The sequence below is a fragment of the Protomyctophum parallelum genome, assembly GCF_964188405.1.
Source record: "Protomyctophum parallelum genome assembly, chromosome: 12".
Classification (NCBI taxonomy): Eukaryota; Metazoa; Chordata; class Actinopteri; order Myctophiformes; family Myctophidae; genus Protomyctophum; species Protomyctophum parallelum.
In genome coordinates, this window is record NC_139712.1 from 8,014,496 (window position 1) to 8,027,792 (window position 13,297).

Below are 13,297 nucleotides of genomic sequence, written 5' to 3' on the forward strand. Positions count from 1 at the left end.
ATGCTATTGTAATGCAAGTGCTGAACAGCCTTACTGAAGAAGTACCTCTCTATCCCAATGGGTGTGTAAACAATTGCCTGTTGAAATTTCCCAAAATGGTGTCACACAATATGATTTTGGTTTGGGGGACAAAATATTTTTGATCAGAAATGACTGAAAACATTATGCTTGGACTTTGAAAAGATTAGGCTCACAAATAGACATCTATATTATATTTATGGATTTTTTAAAAGAATTTTAGCATTTTTTTCCTTAGTTTTATTTAAGTTCCTACTTTGAGAAACAAGGCCAGGACAGTCGCACCATATGAGTTTTGCTGTGTTTGGTTGACAATTCTGAAGAAATGAGGAATGAAATGTTTTAATCTTGAGTATGTTCACATGGACCATAATGTCCTGCACAATATTCAGAAGGTTTTTGACAAATATATTTCTTATTTATACATGAGTGACACTAAGGACAGCCAGGGACACCATGTCACGTCACCCACCCATTTATTGTATTCCTTCATTCCAGGCCAGTGTGTGGAGTCCAGTCTGCAGGTGACGATCAGTTCTGCAGCCACGACCTTTTCTATTAAACAGGAACCTGAAGACCACCTTAAACAGGAACCTGAAGACCACCTTAACCAGGAATCTGAAGACCACCTGGCTCAGAGTAAGTTTAAATCACTTTATTTGTTTTATTGGTGAAAGTGGGTCGATACTGAGAGTGTAAAGATGAACCGATATGAATCGGTTATCGATTTTAGCATTAATATGTGAATGCGTTGATGCATTGACCCCTGCTTTGATCAAAATGTATTATGAATGGGACGACAGTTCGGCAGTAAAAGTATTAATGGCTTCACATAAGCTTTGCAGTTAATTCTACTTCAGTACCAGTAAGACGAAGCGACATCAGGTTGCGTGCACACATCCGCCTGGGTGACAGCAGACTGCTGGGTGAGCGTTGGCGCTTTGGAATGGTGGGTCAGTTCAACATATCTGCCTTGGTGACAGCAGGGAAATGCGCAATTCCATAGTTAACAACTAACCTGCTGGAGAATACCTAACATTCAACTCGTCTCACATATTCAGTCAGCGTACCATCAAAGTTCAATTTTGGAAAATGTGGTCAAAAATAATCTGTTGATACTTTTTCCAGCCACTACTCTGCATTGAGGTACAAGATTCAAACCTTGTATGGATAGAGTCGTAAGTTACGTATGTAACTATGGTTCTATGAATCCTGGATGAGTGCTTAACACTGGATGATATCCGTCTCACGTATGTGCAGGTTGAGTAAATAATAACAACAAAGTCACGGATGTGACATGATGACGGTGGGCGTGGAGCGCAGTAGTCAGCGCACATAAGCCACACCAGTCACTAATGACTTCCATGCGGAATCTTCTCGCGAGATTCCGAGTGACAGAGAACTCTGGCAGCCATCCAGGATTCATAGAACTATAGTTACACACGTTCTACTTACGTTCTATTTCATCCTTACTGACTGCCAGAGGCAGTGCTTAACACTGGATGACTAGTACCAACAAAGTCATGAGGAATCCTTACCTTGCCGGGAACGGCCTAAGGGACCCCCAGAACAGCAGTCGCAACTGCTTTAGTTGCGGCTACATTAACCCTATAGAACCGGGCAAAAGTACACGGTGCGGCCCATGTGCAGCACAAATCTCGCTCAGAGGAACCCCTCGTAGCGCCGCCCAGGAAGTGGAAACACTTCTGGTGGAGTGGCCTCTGACATTGTGAGGCAGTGGCAGGCCTCTTGACCTGTATGCCTCCTCAATCACCATGACAACCCATTTTGAAAGCCTCTGCTTGGACAGGGTCTGTCCCTTCCTGTGCCCGCCATAGCAGACGAACAGGCTATCAGAGCGACGGAACCCAGCAGTCGCCTGTATGTAGTACCTCAAAGCCCTTACTGGGCAGAGCAGCAGTATTGAAGCAGCATCACCCTGCAGATGTGAGGGGTCATAAGCTGCCATTCTACCTGGTTGGTTGGCGTGGTCTGAAGCCAATCTCTTTGGCAAGAATGAGGGGTTAGGCCAAAGTGCCACCCCTGTGCCGTCTGAGTTCCAGTGTATATACGCATCACTCACCGATAAGGCGTGAACCTCGCTCACACGCTTCGCTGATGCCATTGCCAGAAGAAAGGCCAGCTTGACTGAAGCCCACTTCAGCCCCGATTGCTCTAGGGGCTCGGTTTAGCCGGAGAGCTTCCAGGACCAGAGTTAAGTACCATGAGGGATGTTTCACAGCCCGTGGGGGGGTTCTGCCGCCGGGCTCCCCTCAGAAACCGGGTCACCAGAGTGTGAGACCCGACAGTCCGGTTATCCACCTTGCTATGAGATTGAGTGAATTCAATTTAGATTTGGCTTCTTATTGTCTCACAGTGAATTTGTGAATGGAAATGCTTGTATCATTATTTGCTATATTTTCTTATAGTTACTTTTCATTTCTTAAAATGCACAGGAAAATTGTTTATTTCTTATACTAACAAATGGCACAACATTTTTCTTATCCCTTTATCTTTATTTTCCAATCCAGTGTTGCATCAGCAGTCTGGCCTCCATGTCTTACAAACAGTAAGTGAACATAGAAGCTTGGCTGAACCAAAACAGCATGGCTGTGACCAGTGTGGACAACGCTACCATTACATGTCTGCCCTTAAAAGGCACCAGATGATTCACACAGGAGAGAAACCCTATGGATGTGATCAGTGTGGACATAGATTCTCTTTAATGAACAGCCTTAAAAAGCACCAGAGAATTCACACTGGAGAGAAACCCTATGGATGTGATCACTGTGGAGAACACTTCTCTCAAATGTGTCACCTTAAAATACACCAGAAAGTCCACACTGGAGAGAAACCCTATGGATGTGATCAGTGTGGACATAGATTCACTTCAATGGGCAGCCTTAAAACGCACCAGAGAATTCACACTGGAGAGAAACCCTATGGATGTGATCACTGTGGAGAACACTTCTCTCAACTGTCCCACCTTAAAAGACACAAGAAAGTACACACTGGAGAGAAACCCTATGTATGTGATCAGTGTGGACATAGATTCTCTTTAATGGCAAATCTTAAAACACACCAGAGAATACACACAGGAGAGAAACCCTATGGATGTGGTCAGTGTGAACAGCACTTCTCTCAAATGTCCAACCTTAAAATACACCAGAAAATTCACACTGGAGAGAAACCCTATGGATGTGATCAGTGTGGACAGCACTTCTCTCAAACGTCCCACCTTAAAACACACCAGAGAATTCACACTGGAGAGAAACCCTATGGATGTGATCAGTGTGGACAACACTTCTCCCAAAAGAGCAAACTTAAAACACACCAGATAAAACATACTGTTTAAATTCCAGTAAGGGCTGAATCCATTTCTTGCGACCGGCATGTCCGTTGCTAAGCACCGTCGGCCGGTCTTTTTATAGGTCGGCCGGTCGGTCCGAATGCATTTTTAGCGGCCGACGTGAAATACGTCGGCCGGCCGGTGCGATGGGTCGGCCGGTCCGTCTTTACGTCAGCCGGTCTGTGTTCACGTCGGCCGGTCCGTATGTGCGTCGGCCGGTCAGTTTTTACGTCGGCCGGTCAGTATTTACGTTGGCCGGTCAGTATTTACGTCGGCCGGTCAGTATTTACGTCGGCCGGTCTGTGTTCACGTCGGCCGGTCCGTATGTGCGTCGGCCGGTCCGTGATTAGGTCTTTCTTCATATATATATTTTTTTCTGCTCTCGTTGCAAAAGATAAGTCCAGTGGAACACTTCTTTTTAGTAATGTATGGCTTCCGTAGTGTCGCGGTCTATGCTGTCGCCTCTCGATTTATTTCTGCATGTGGAAGTTGGTTCGAATCACATTTTTTATATTAAAAAAAATAGCCGTATGGAATTAATACATTATTTGATAGGCAGACACAGGCAGGCAGGCAGGCAGGCAGACAGACAGACAGACAGACAGACACCAGGCAGGCAGGCAGACAGGCAGGCGGACGGACGGACGGACGGGCGGGCGGGCGGGCGGGCGGGCGGGCTGGCTGGCTGGCTGGCTGGCTGGCTGACTATCAAATAATTAATAATGTATTAATTCCATACGGCTATTTATTTAAATAGCCGTTTTTTAAAATCTCCTCTCCTCAACTGGGCCGCTCAGGTATAAGCGCTCCTCCTGGCTTTGATAGCGCAGGACGTTAGACATACGGGAGGGGAGGTGCGTGCGTGCGTGCGGGGGTAAATGTGTCAAGTCACGTGATTAGGTCTTTCTTCATATTTATTTTTTTCTGCTCTCGTTGCAAAAGATAAGTCCAGTGGAACACTTCTTTTTAGTAATGTATGGCTTCCGTAGTGTCGCGGTCTATGCTGTCTCCTCTCGATTTATTTTTGCATGAGGAAGTTAGTTCGAATCACGCTCGCGGGAGGCAAAAATTATTATATTTAAAAAAATAGCCGTATGGAATTAATACAATATTAATTATTTGATAGGCTGTCTGTCTGTCTGTCTGTCTGTCTGTCTGTCTGTCTGTCTGTCTGTCTGTCTGTCTGTCTGTCTGCCTGCCTGCCTGCCTGCCTGCCTGTCTGCCTATCAAATAATGTATTAATTCCATACGGCTATTTTTTTAAATATTAAAAAAATTGCCTGCCGCGAGCGTGATTCGAACCAACTTCCACATGCAGAAATAAATCGAGAGGCGACAGCATAGACCGCGACACTACGGAAGCCATACATTACTAAAAGGAAGTGTTCCACTGGACTTATCTTTTGCAACGAGAGCAGAAATAAAAAATATGAAGAAAGACCTAATCACGGACCGGCCGACGCACATACGGACCGGCCGACGTGAACACAGACCGGCCGACATAAATACGGAGCGGCCGACGTAAATACTGACCGGCCGACGTAAATACTGACCGGCCGACGTAAATACTGACCGGCCAACGCACATACGGACCGGCCGACCCATCGCACCGGCCGGCCGACGTATAAAAAGACCGGCCGACGGTGCGTAACGACCGACAGTCGGTCGCAATAAATGGATTCTGCCCTCCCTCTTAACTTAACTGTTATTTTGAGTATTTCTTATTCACCCGGTCAAGAGTCAGGGTCAGTTTGTTGGTGGCTTGTTTTGGAGCCTGTTAGAGCAAATGTAAATGTATAAATTCTGACATTTTTCTAACTTTTTATTACATCTTCTGCATTCTTTATCTCTACATCTGACCTTAATACCCTTTTTTATTATTAACATCATATTATTATACTATATAATGTATGTTCCACTTACATTTTGCTGCAGATAGAGAATCCATTACCAATATTAATTTATTCTCAATCTTTGTCAATGTAATTTGACCTGTATATTTACTGTAGATTAGATTCACATCTTATTTTTGTCCATGCTTTATATGAAATCTAGTGTTAGCTATGACTAAAACAAACCTACCTAGTCATGATGAATATTGAATATTTCTATTATGAATTTATTTTCTCCAAATGGTCATTTCTTAGCATAGTGGCATGTAGTGACACATTATTCTCTTTATATTTCTTTGTTACATTATGTTAGGTGCAGTCACAAATAAATGTAAAGTACTGCGTGTGGCAATCACAGCCACAGTGACATGAAATACACGTTGGAAGACAATAACACACATTGCAATGTAGGAGCACATAACAGTTTTGCCAGAAAACATTTAAAACAAAAATAAATGTTGAAATTTAGTCGAACAAACATATTTCAGAATGATATACCAATGACAAATCACAGCATCACACAGACATAACTTTTCCATGTAGAGATCAATGACATTGTTCAATCTAATTGACCCCATTAGGCCTAGTGATCATAAACCCTTTCAGTGCTAAATGAACCATTACGAGCAGTGAACAGTGTGACAATAGCTGTTAGAAAGGATCAGAAACAGGAACAGTGCTCCACCAGTTGGTGCTCAAGAGATTAAGATCACTACTTTATACGTTAATGTTTTATATAATTGTTTTATATAATGTTAATATATAATTTCAGGGGGTGTGTTTCAAATTGTGTAGCCTACTTTTTCCCTAGCTGTCCTGTCCACTGGGTGGTTGCAGTTACATTAACTACCTGTAATTCTGGGTGCCTGCCATGCAATGGCAGAAACACAGGTTGAAATCCGCAACCAATACTTAATTATTATTATTCAGACACGAAACTTCGACGTCTACGGCCGGCCGCACGGTTTACCAAAGCCCCACAATATATACATCGAAACGTGCGGCTCGGCCGGGAATGGTGTGCTTGTGCTTTTCTTTCCGTTTCGGGTTACCGTGCCGACGTAATTCGCAATAAACGATGCGAAAAATGCCCCATGCAAAGTCAATGGGGAAACGCGGGTAAAAACAGAAAACGACACGTTACTTTGGAGCCACATTGCTCTGCCATACTGTTACGTAGAAACACGATTTAAACCTCAAACAGCACACGAGGCCATCGACTTTGTTGTGGTTCAGACGGAATTCGAATACGTTGCACGGTTTGCCCGCTACCGCAGTTCAAAGTGTGTGTGGTCTGAGCAAAAATCTCGACTTGCAGTGTCGCACGCCCAGAGAGAGAGCGGGTCAGAGGGACAAGACATTGTGAAGACTGTAGCGAAATTCTCCGAACAAATCGTCCTCACGGCCAAAATATTAACTTTACACGCATGGGTTTCGGTAATTTTGTAGCCACACTCGTCCTCTTTCACCCAATGTCACAACCACAGCCCAGATTCATACGGTACGTGAACTACAGCCCTGAAAGCGACAGGTGTACCATCATAATGTGTCATACAACTCCATGTTAAATGCCAGAATGAGTCAGCAATTTTTTCATCACAAACACAATTTCTTAACTCGCTCTCATAACCACGTTTTTTATCGTACCAATACCACGATCGCACACGGCGTACCTCAATGTCTCGGGTCACTCACGGCGAAAACAAAAATCGCATTTGACGTTTACTTTTTGCGATAAAGCAATTTGTTCGGACATACGTTCTCTCACTGAATCAGTGTGGTTTTAACTTTCAATAGTGTTTGCATTCGCATAGACTAGCCCTAGCCAAGGTGAAATTGATACTGTTAATGATTCAAGGTCAAGTTGACCACCTCTCAAACACGCGCACACACGAACGCACATGCACGCACATGCACACATGTGCACGCACACACACACATTGAAAGTCAATGGAGAAAATCGGGGAAACACGTAACTCTGTCATTTCTCGACCGTTTCAGACGCGGGGTGGCTCGCCAGAACCGGGTTGCCCCCCTGAGCGCACACACACACGCACACGCACGCGCACGCACACACACAAACCCTGTCTTCCTATTGGCTGGCCTTTACACAGCTCCAACTATTGCTTACAACATGCTACAGCCTCAAATTTTGGTACATGGACGTAGACCATCAAGAGGAACAAGCTGTAATGGCTTAATTGCTTAAGCTCCGCCCCTCTGTATTCCTATTGGCTGGCCTTTACACAGCTATAACTTTTGTTTGCAACATGCTACAGTCTTGAAACTTGCTCCATGCACTTAGACCAAGTTGACCACCACTCGCACACACACACATTGAAAGTCAATGGAGAAAATCGGGGAAACACGTAACTGTCATTTCTCGACCGTTTCAGAAGCAGGGCGGCTCGCCGGAACCGGGCCGCCCCCCTGAACGAAACCAAATGGACCCTTACAGCTCAGACGTCTTAGCATTAGCATGTTAGCATGATATCATTAGCATGTTAGCATTAGCATGTTAGCATGTTAGCATTAGCATGTTAGCATTAGCATGTTAGCATGTTAGCATTAGCATGTTAGCATGATAGCATTAGCATGTTAGCATTAGCATGTTAGCATGATAGCATTAGCATGTTAGCGTTAGCATAGCATTAGCATGTTAGCATTAGCATGTTAGCATGATAGCATTAGCATGATAGCATTAGCATGTTAGCGTTAGCATGATATCATGTTAGCATTAGCATGTTAGCATTAGCATGTTAGCATGTTAGCATGATAGCATTAGCATGATAGCATTAGCATGTTAGCATGTTAGCATTAGAATGTTAGCATGATAGCATTAGCATGTTTGCATGATAGCATTAGCATGTTAGCATTAGCATGTTTGCATGATAGCATTAGCATGTTAGCATTAGCATGTTATCATTAGCATGTTAGCATTAGCGTGTTAGCATTAGCATGTTAGCATGTTAGCATTAGCATGTTAGCATGATAGCATTAGCATGATAGCGTTAGCATGTTAGCATTAGAATGTTAGCATGATAGCATTAGCATGTTTGCATGTTAGCATTAGCATGATAGCATTAGCATGTTAACATGTTAGCATTAGCATGTTAGCATGATAGCATTAGCATGTTAGCATTAGCATGTTTGCATGATAGCATTAGCATGTTAACGTTAGCATGTTGCATGATAGCATTAGCATGTTAGCATGTTAGCATTAGCATGTTAGCATTAGCATGTTAGCATGATAGCATTAGCATGCTAGCATTAGCATGTTAGCATGTTAGCATTAGCATGCTAGCATTAGCATGTTAGCATGTTAGCATTAGCATGTTAACATGATAGCATTAGCATGTTAGCATTAGAATGTTAGCATGATAGCATTAGCATGTTTGCATGATAGCATTAGCATGTTAGCATTAGCATGTTAGCATGATAGCATTAGCATGTTAGCATTAGCATGTTAGCAGCATGTTAGCATTTTAGCATGATATCATGTTAGCATTAGCATGTTAGCATTAAAATGTTAGCATGCTAGCATGTTAGCATGTTAGTATTAGCATGTTAGCATGTTAGCATTAGAATGTTGGTGGCAACGTAATGCGCAATGAACTAAGACAAAATACCTCATTGAAAGTCAATGGAGAGACCTGGCTCACATGTAACCAAATGGACCCTTCTGAGAGGCTAAATGTCATCAAATGGTGGTCCGTGGCTCAAATGCTGCACAGACTTGGCGAGCTTCAGGCACCCAGTAAAATTTCTTGAAATTTTGTTTCTAGTAGTTGTATTGATCTTTTGGATTTTCTACTGTCAGACTAATGATAGGCCCTTGATTTACTTACTTACTTACTATAATATTATTTCATGTATTACCATGTGATTATCTTATGTTGTCATTGCTTATCGTAAGGTGCACTGGATTAAGAGTGTCTGCTAAATGCCTATGTTGTACATTGCAAATTGTAATTGTTATTTCTGTTTTTTCCAAGCACGATCGGCATCACTTGTCATGGATCCAGAGGATGGAGATTTGGTCGCTGCAGTGGATCAGTTTGATGCTCTGGGTGAGGGCGCGCACACGCACACACACACACACACACACACACACACACACACACACACACACACACACACACACACACACACACACACTCACACACACACTTACACACCCCACACATAAATAAATGCATATAGTTTTTATAACAATGCCTGTTAATGTCATCTATATTTATTAGCTGTCTGTCAATGGATAACATGGATTGTGGTAAGGTAATATCAGTAGGGATAACAGAAAGGTAAGTTTGGTAATCCATCTGGTTAGTCATCTGTAGCTGCACAGCTTTTTACTCCTCTGGGAAATTGATGTGGCTGATTTAATGTGGCTGATTCCACCATGTCATTTAGTCATCTCTTCATTCTAGCTTTTGTGCTCTAATAATGAATGCACTATTATGGGCTACGATGCTTGGACTGTTGCATTTCTGCCTACTAAAGTATGCAATCAAACTGTGGCAGTGGATCCCAAACACTGGGTCGGAACCCATTTGTGTGCTGGGGGCACATTCTCATGGGTTCCTTTGTACAATTTATATATTACAATGATTTTTATCACAGTAATTTTATGAATAAATAAAAAAGATCAAAGACACTCCCTAAATTACAAATCAAATGTTTAAGAATTAGTGAAAATAGCTGATCTACAAGTTTTGCGCCGCATCGTGAGCTTGCAGATCTGCTGTTTTCACTAATTTTTCTCTTTTGGGTCACGGGCTAAAGTGTTTGGAAACCACTGACTTAGAGTAGTTCCCTGCACTGTACTACATGTAGCTGTGTGGCATTTTGTCTAAGAGGCACCGTCTTTATAGCACATCCAACCAAAACTAATAGTAAATTGTTTTCACCCTCATTCACCACTCATCACTCTCTGTCCCCATGCTGGGCCATTTCTCATTTCACTAACATAGTACCTAGAGGCTAAATGCAAATCAACACATTGTCATGTTGGCCTCACGGTGTAATAAGGTATAACACGCTTTCTTGCTGTGCTCATGGAGATTGAGCTCCACATGAAAGAGTGTCTGAGTGTGTCAGTGAGTGACTGAGTCTGTCCTTTAAAGAAGCCAGGGCATCCTCAGCTGCCACTCCTCAGGGCCCAGGAGAGCCTGTTTGTCCTCGGGGGCCAGGAGAGCCTGTCCGTCCTCAGGGCCCAGGAGAGCCTGTCCGTCCTCAGGGGCCAGGAGAGCCTGTTCCTCCTCGGGATGCCCCTGTTCCCTCTGGCGCAGAGGTAAGAGTAGTACTACTATTTATTTTTCAGTGTGAAACTCTTTCTTACTATCTTAGTAGCTGATGTTGCTGTTACTGCTGTTACACACACACACACACTCCACCCCTGTCTCCTCCACTCAGCCACCAGTCTCCACCCCTGTCTCCTCCACTCAGCCTCCAGTCTCCACCCCTGTCTCCTCCACTCAGCCTCCAGTCTCCACCCCTGTCTCCTCCACTCAGCCTCCAGTCTCCACCCCTGTCTCCTCCACTCAGCCTCCAGTCTCCACCCCTGTCTCCTCCACTCAGCCAGCAGTGTCCACCCCTGGCTCCTCCATTCAGCCTCCAGTGTCAGCCTCCACCCTCCACAGTAGGAAGAGGAGGATGGAGGAGTTTGAGAAGGACAGAGCCAGTGGGTTGGGTCTTGGGAAAGTGCCCCGACAAAACAAACCCATGATTTGTAAAAGCTGTGACCTGGTCAAATCAAAAGAGAATGGCCACAGCCGTTACAAAAACGAGCATTATTGCTCAAGGACCGGAGGCCGCTCGGTGGAGGAATGGCTGGCTGAGAAGAGGGCTGCTGAGCCTAAAACTAAAAGTAAGTTGTCTTAATTTGTCCATAATGTCCTCTCTTCAATGTGTTTGGTATAAAAACAGCTAATCACAAATATGTGTGACATTGTCTCTCATCTATTTGTAAACCTTTTGTTTATGCAGAGTGAAGCCACCCACCCAGCCAGACCGACAAAGGGCCAGCCAGCAAGCCCTGCTGTTTTCTTTTCTTTTGTTTTCTTTTTTTTTTTTACACGCCTGGCCACCCAGCAAAGAAGGCCCACCCCAGCGCCCATTCTGCCAGCTGCCCTGCCCCACTGCCCCCCGACACAGACGCCTGGGCCACGTACTGTACTCCCCCTCTGCCCTGGGCCTCTGTGTCCTCCCTACGCTGCACCCTGGGAAGAGTGCATCACAGTGGCTGGCAGAAATGAGAGACGCTATTAGTGGTGATGTGCGCATAGGACACTGAGTCACTTCGCTGGGTGGTCATGGACGTTCTTCTTGTATATAGTTCCTGTTCCCCTCCATGTGGACCGAGACCTTGAAGAGGTATGGAGGCTTGTGTGTGTCGAGGACGCTCAGAGCTATGCTGCGTAGGAGCATCCATGGCAGGCAGGTCTGAGAAGAGACACCAGACTAACATCGGTTCATTCCAGGGCAATGCACACTGCTACTTGTGTAACTGGTGTCATCGCTATAGGGACACAGGCATCAGTGAGTTAAAAAAGTGCTTTGAACGATGGGCGGGGGGGAGTTGTGATCTTTCACAATAACTGTGATTGTGGTTATAATTTATTGTTTTAGTTCAAGGTTTAATTCTGTTATCGAGTAGCGGTATAGCTGCCCCAAAACATTAGAAAATGCTATTTAAAGAATCTGTGTTGTTGTTGCTTGTTAAACCAATGCTCAATCATTTGAAAAGCCCCAGGGCTGTGGACTGTGTGTAAGTCATATTCACTATATGTATGACTTCCAGAGATTGTGCAAAACATGAAACCACATTCATCTATCTCACATGCAAACATGAATTTGTACTTTATTGTATTCTGAATAGGCGTTGTGCTGGCTTACCTTTATTGATCCCTGAGGGGAATTTCAGAGCTTGCCTTGTACAGAACCAAGAGGGACTTTGATTATTAGTGAAGGACTGTAATTCAACTGAATGGATGTTGCCAGTGCACAGTAACATTGAAGAGTTAATTTAAGACACAAGTGTTTCAAGAAGTACATGGCCATTCATGGCCATAATTCACATGCTGTTCATGTTTTATTATGGAGGTGTCATCTATAACATACTGTGTTTAATACGATGATTGACTGTACACAGCACGGCCAGATGATGGCATTGTGATATTTCATAATAACATGACAATTACATAGATTGGGGTTATACTTCCTTCAAGCTCCAATTATGTTAACGGTATGCTACAACTACCACAATATTAGATTATGAGCTACGAGCTTGTAGATCTGCTTTTTTATTTTGAAAATGTGTGCAAATATTTGAATATACAGTATTCTTTCACAGCATATGTTTTAACTCACATCTTTGCCTCTGGGGAGGCCCTGCAAAAGCATATTGTGAGATGGGGGTCTGTGTTTAATTAATACATTGTGCCATAATTGCGGCCTTGACATGAAAAGGGTTGAGAACCACTGACATACCATTTTGAGGGGGTTCCAGCCGCTCCTGTATTCAGCTATTAGTGTATAGATTTATGTCTTACACAAACATTAAATTCACATTGACAATGAATGGCGAATGTACGTCCTATGTGGACGAGCAAATCCACACGTTACGTCACAAAGATGTACGATGATAATAACGACCCTCACTTAACACAAGTGTGATTTTTCTGAACACTGTTAGGATTCAGAAGACATTCGTAGAATCTGCTCATTCAGGTCGAAATGGGTTTAAAAACCTGGTGTTATTGCATGGTAAAGGAACATTTTAAGCTGTATAGTATTCAGTATGACTTCTAGAGAGTGAGCTAAACATGAAAGCAAATGCAGCATACATGCAAAGATAGAATTGCACTGTGTTGGATTCAGAAAAGGCGGTGTGGAGGTCAAGTGAATAGAAACCAGTGCAAAGCAACAGACTAGTTCATCTAGCCTCAGTGTAACGGAATGTTACATTTATGTTCTACCAGCCTGTTATGGCCAGAACTACTAAGCTGGAAACTATCCTGATTCATTCCTCCTCCCA

General features: G+C 43.7%; 1 protein-coding gene across 1 annotated transcript in view; it reads left to right on the top strand.

The window, feature by feature from the left end:
• LOC310867486 (uncharacterized protein) overlaps positions 1 to 11,516 on the top strand; it is a gene marked incomplete at both ends in the record, with an annotated part of 25,932 nt that extends 14,416 nt beyond the window's left edge. Inside the window, 3 exons of the mRNA XM_083777601.1 lie at positions 10,393 to 10,552; positions 10,708 to 10,880; positions 11,353 to 11,516. Of these exons, the coding sequence (XP_083633727.1) occupies positions 10,393 to 10,552; positions 10,708 to 10,880; positions 11,353 to 11,516 (497 nt within the window). The remainder of the gene's footprint in view (positions 1 to 10,392; positions 10,553 to 10,707; positions 10,881 to 11,352) is intronic.
• Positions 11,517 to 13,297: the final 1,781 nt, after the last annotated feature.